Source organism: Macadamia integrifolia, chromosome 10, assembly GCF_013358625.1.
Source record: "Macadamia integrifolia cultivar HAES 741 chromosome 10, SCU_Mint_v3, whole genome shotgun sequence".
NCBI classification, from domain to species: Eukaryota; Viridiplantae; Streptophyta; class Magnoliopsida; order Proteales; family Proteaceae; genus Macadamia; species Macadamia integrifolia.
The window spans coordinates 16,574,879-16,580,522 of record NC_056566.1 but is presented as its reverse complement, the minus strand read 5'-3'; the positions used below and the strand labels follow the sequence as shown (position 1 = coordinate 16,580,522).

At 43.8% G+C, this 5,644-nt stretch overlaps 1 protein-coding gene across 5 annotated transcripts in view; it reads left to right on the top strand.

Moving 5' to 3' along the window:
• Positions 1-1,463: 1,463 nt before the first annotated feature.
• LOC122092138 (pentatricopeptide repeat-containing protein At3g49740) overlaps positions 1,464-5,644 on the top strand; it is a 9,623-nt gene continuing 5,442 nt past the window's right edge. For all 5 annotated transcript variants that reach the window (XM_042662465.1, XM_042662466.1, XM_042662462.1 and 2 more), the window contains exon 1: positions 1,464-5,161. In XM_042662465.1, coding sequence (XP_042518399.1) covers positions 2,730-5,006 — 2,277 coding nt within the window. In that variant the 5' untranslated portion in view covers positions 1,464-2,729 and the 3' untranslated portion in view covers positions 5,007-5,161. The remainder of the gene's footprint in view (positions 5,162-5,644) is intronic.

The following is a 5,644-nucleotide window of genomic DNA, read 5'->3' as shown; positions in this document are numbered from 1 at the left end:
ACTATCTCGTCTGCTCTGCTGACCCTAGAGATTACCTTTTCACTATCTCGTCTGCTTTGTTGATCTTTGAAATTACCTCTCATCCACTACAACGGCCATGGAACCATATACCCGACCCACGGCAGATTACCCCTTCCCGTTGCTACTCCCCCACAAACCCACCCTCGGCCTTCTGATTGTGCAACCCCCACTCCCTATGGTTGACTACGAAGGAATCCTCCTTGTGAGTGAACATGACTTTCAAAACCCTTGTGACAAGGAGTAGGTTGATCACAAACACCGTTGCAAATCTAAAGATTGGGAAACCCAACTACATGAAGACCTGAAAAAACAAAACAGGGCAGAGAGAGACAATAGGAGCAAGAAAAACTAAATCAACAGGGAAAAAAATCATAAATAAATCAGAGCACACCATTTTTCCTGGTCCGTCGCAACACCAACATCGTTTGCTTGATTGCTGCAACTCTCTACCAAGGTCGTAACCCCCAACCACGAGCTATCTCGCCTCACCTATCACACCCTTTGCCACCATCGCCTCACCCGTCGCAAACCTTTGTTGACGTCGGCCTCACCGTAGCCCCATCGCCTCACCCATCAGAGAGAGAGAGAGAGAGAGAGAGAGAGAGAGAGAGAGAGAGAGAGAGAGAGAAGACAAACTAGTTTATTGTAGAGGGGTTTCTCTCACTATTCTTTCCTCTGGCTTCCGTCCACCTTTTCAGCTGAATCTAAAGAGCTTACATTGTAGGAAGAAGAAGAGGAAGAGGCGGGTGGGGTTCTTGGTGTAGGGCTGAGTTGTGTTGAAGGAAGAAGAACAAGCAGCAGTAGTAGAAGAAAAGGAAGTGGAGGGTGGAGGTTCCTGGGGTGGGGTGGGTTGGTTTGCAGTAGGGGGTGGAGGCGGTGGTGCTGCAGGAAGAAGGAAAAGAGGAAGTGGCAGGTGGAGTTGTAGGAGGAAGAAGAAGAAGGAGAAGAAGAAGAAGAAGAAGAAGAAGGGGCGGGCGGGCGGGCGGGTGGGCGGGATTAGGGGTAAGAGGAAGAAACGACTACCTTTTGCTGGAAACGGTCGTTTTAGATCCGATTAGAGGAAACTAATACAAAAGCGGAAAAATTACAACTGATTGCAGGAGAATACATGCCTAATTCATAGGCATACGATAAAAGATGTATGATTAATAATATTCTAGATATATTTGTAATACCTAAACTCATTTTGTATAAATTTGTAGAACTAAACATAATGTGGTTATTTTTGTAAAAGCAAATCCAATACTTAGTAATCATGTAATTTTCCCAATTTTTTAATACAATGAAGAAGAGTTGCGGTGAAATGCAAGAGCTTTTAAAAGATGAACGACGGCCAGAATTTGAAATGCCCAGAATTGGGATGTCGATCCATCAACCGCGGTTTAGAATCACATGACCCACTTAAACCTTTCATTCCCAAAGGCCCCGTTTGTTTGGAGGGTTTTGTTGGGGTGGGATAGCTTTACCCCATGAAATATCAATGTGTTTGTTTGCCTGGGGTGGGTTTTGAGCAGACACCACACTTTTGTTTATCGGCTGACGTGGATCACAAATTTTCCCACCCAAGCCTTCACAAAGTCCTGCCAAGGAAAAATGGGTTGGAGATGGCACAAGAGCTTCAAGCCCCGCCACCATTATAGATGTCCGTAGCCGCTGCATCATCTCACCCTGCACCCCTGCCGAGCCACTGCATACTTACTAAGGTGTGTTGAGGGGGGGGGGGGGGGGAGGGGAAGGAAGAAGAAGAAATTCATGAGAAAGTTCGTTGAGGACGATTTTATGCAATTTCTGGGTAATGAGAAAGAAGATGGGAGAGTCCCTGCAACTCATTTTCTCCCATTTTAAATTGAGAAGGGAAGAGGAAATTAGGAGGAGTTGAAAGCGGTTTCGAAAGGGTTTCAGAAATTGAGAAGCAGAACAAGGAAAAAGAAGAAATTGAGAAGAAAAGCAATAAAAAACCTACCTTTCATCTGAAAAAAGGCACTGACTGTATGTTGGTTTTTTCTCAGCCATGGAAGAGGGAACAGTGGAGAAGAAGAAGACGAAATTGAAGGGGAAAAGGCACCAATCGTCCCAGCAACATCTGGGTTTTTTTTGTTGGTTTATTCTCAGCAATGAAAGAGAGAACAGTGGAGAAGAAATCTGGGTTGCTTTTTCTCAGACATTGAAGAGGGAACAGGGGAGAAGAAGAAGATGAAATTAGAGAGAAAAAAGAGGAAAAAGAGAAGTCAAGACTTGAGCGCCACTACTGCCGCACCACCGACTTCAGATGTAGAGATAGAGCAGAGCAGCTTAGGGAATGGAGGAAGATGTAGAGATAGAGCAGAGGCAGCTTAGGGAGTGGAGGATGCCATGGATACCCACTCTCTCTCTCTGCCTCTTTCTCTCCCCTTTTTTCTTTCTCTCAGTTAACTAAAACGATGCATGGGGTGGAAATGTTTAACCTTCCTCCAACTCTACTTAGCTGTTCTTTCACCCTCGCCCAGCAACATGTGGGTCCCAACATGACAATTATCCCACCCCACACTCCCTTCTAAACAAACGGCGCCAAATTGATTTCACTGAGTTCTCCTCGCGATCAAACAAAGCAGCGTCTCCTTCTTGCTTCGTCCTCGAGGAACTACCATGGTGTACGCAGCAGGCCAAACCCCTTAGCCGTTGGCTAGGGAGTCGTCACGATTGAGCTTGAAGTGAGCCAGAGGTGGCGGATGAAGTTTTTTCCTTTACAAGTGGAAACTGTAGCCGTTGCTGTTTCAAATGCAACTCTTGAACCAACACAACTCATCATAAAACTGAACTCTTTGATTGCAGCGCTCATTCGCTCAAACCAAAACTCCTCAGCCCTCAAAGTCTTCACCCAAATCCACTCTTCTCATCACCTGAGACCTGACCACTATACCCTCGTTAGCTCCCTCACAGCCTGTGCCAACCTCCATGACACTGTCGCCGGAGACCAACTCCATTCCCATGCCATCCGTGCTGGCTTCAAGGCCTACGCCCACGTTGGGAACTCGCTCCTTTCTCTATACGCGAAATCAAAAGACTTGAATAATGTGATTCGATTGTTTGGCGAGATCACCATCCCTGATGTATACACATGGACGATTCTGTTGTCTGCATATGCCAAATCAGGCCAGATTGATTATGCCTGCCAACTGTTCGATGGTATGCTTTACAGAAATTCTGCGACATGGAATGCCTGCCAACCGTTGGATGTAAGGCTTCGAAGAAATATTGCGACATGGAATGCCATAATAACAGGCTGTGTAGAAAATGGGCGTGAAGGGACTGCTGTGGAAATGTTCCTTAGGATGCATCGATGGTGTGTTGGGCATGATCACTACACTTTTGCTAGTGTTCTGAGCTTATGTTGTTCTCCTGCGTTAGTGGAGTTTGGAAGGCAGGTGCACTCTCTGGTTACTAGAACTGGGTTTTTGGTTAGGGTTTCTGTGGTCAATGCTCTGCTCACAATGTATTTCAACTGTGATGTGGTTCGGGGTGCATATGGTGTATTTGAAGAGGCGAAAGTGTCTACCTGTAATCAGATTACCTATAATGCCATGATACAAGGGTTGGTGAGCTATGGAAGAGATAGGGAGGCTTTAGATTTGTTCATGGAAATGAGAGAAGCTTGTCTTGCACCGACTGAGCTGACTTTTGTGACTGTTATGAGTTCAAGTTCGTTCACAGGAACGGTGAACCTTGGCCGTCAGGTACATGCCCAAATTGTTAAGATGGGTTTTGAAGCCTATACATCTGTGAGCAATGCTACAATAACTATGTACTCTAGTTGTACTGATTTGGATTCGGCTTGGGCTATTTTTGAGAGGTTGGAGGAGAAGGATTCTGTGTCGTGGAACTCCATGATTAGTGGTTGTGCTCAATGTAATTGCCTCTCATTAGCAATCATGGTCTACCTGCAAATGCAGAGGGCAGGTCTGGAAACAGATGATTTTACGGTCGGTAGTCTATTATCATACTCTGACTCTCTAGTGATTGTTAAGTTGATTCAAGCTCTCGTTGTTAAAAATGGACTTCTCTCAGACATTCTTGTTTGCAATGCTTTGGTTTCTTCATATTCTAAGCATGGATTGATTGAGCATGCGTTTCAAGTTTTTCATGGCATGTGTTCCCAAAATTTGATATCTTGGAATACAATTATATCAGGGTGTTTGTTCAATGGCTTGCCACTGCTGGGTTTAGACGTATTCCGAGAGTTGCTGTTGTCAGAATTAAGGCCAAATTTGTACTCTCTCACTGTTGTTTTGAGCACTTGTGCTAGCATAGCAGCTTTAAGACATGGTAAACAAGTTCATAGCTACATTCTTAAATTCGGCTTTGGTTTGGAGACACCCTTGGGAAATGCCCTCATTACAATGTATGCAAAATGTGGGATTTTAGATTGGGCGTCTAAAGTCTTCAGCAGGATGATACAGAGGGACATAGTATCTTGGAATGCCATGATTTGTGCGTATGCCCAGCATGGAGAGGGAAAAGAAGCTATAAGGTGCTTCAAGGCTCTGCAAAATTTGGATGATGTTAAACCAGATGAGGCCACTTTCACTGCAGTTCTTTCTGCTTGTAGCCATGCTGGTTTGGTCGATCAGGGCTGTCAGGTATTCTTTACAATGGTGGACAAATACGGCATAATTCCTGGAGTCGATCATTGTTCTTGCATAATTGACCTTCTAGGTCGAGCTGGACATCTTGATGAAGCTGGAAAATTGATAAATGTCATGCCTGTCCAAACAGATTCTAGGATGTGGTGGGCACTGCTTGGTGCTTGTCAAGCACATGGTAATGTGTTGCTGGGAAGAGTTGCAGCTGGGGTCCTTCTAGAAATTGAACCAGATAATTCTGCTGTTTATGTTCAATTAGCAAATATTTATGCAGCTGCTGGGCAGTGGAATGAAGCAGCAAATGTGAGGGAAATGATGAAGAATAGGAGGGTTGTAAAGCAGCCTGCATACAGTTGGATTGAATGACAACCAACTTATGGTCTCAATGGTAGGAGGTGGCCATGGTGAAAGTTGGGCATTAAGGACCCAAACGAAGTAGTAGGGATAAGGAATTGTGAGTTAAGGGTAGTGTATGAGTGAGGAAGGAAATCCTTGAAGTAAAAAGGCAAACTGAGGAAATGGTAAGTAGAGCCTCACATATCTTTTATTTGTTCTATTTATCTAGATCACTTTTCCTGGGTGGGTTGTGAATAGCTAAAAAATGTGTACATATATTAGATAACTGAAATAATCTGTTGATTTGAAGTTTTGCATACTAATGAATTATGGTTCTCATAAGGGGGAAAATAAAGAAACAGCTTGAATGCTTTCACATATGCACCCCACATTTTCAAAAATATAAAAACAAAATACCCACATGGATAATGTGCAGATATTTTTCCTTTTTTTAAATGTGACAGAAATGATGATTAAAAAAATGAATGTGAGAGGGTGGAGAGTACCCTGCTTCCTTAATGTGTTGGGGCCAAATTGGGAGTGTACTAATATCTAATACATTTCAAGTCTGGTATTGATGAAACCTGCCTCAAATTTGACTCAATTCAATTCTAAATTCTTGGAGGAATCGGATATGATCAAAGTGGTTGGTTGGTTTTTTTTTTTTT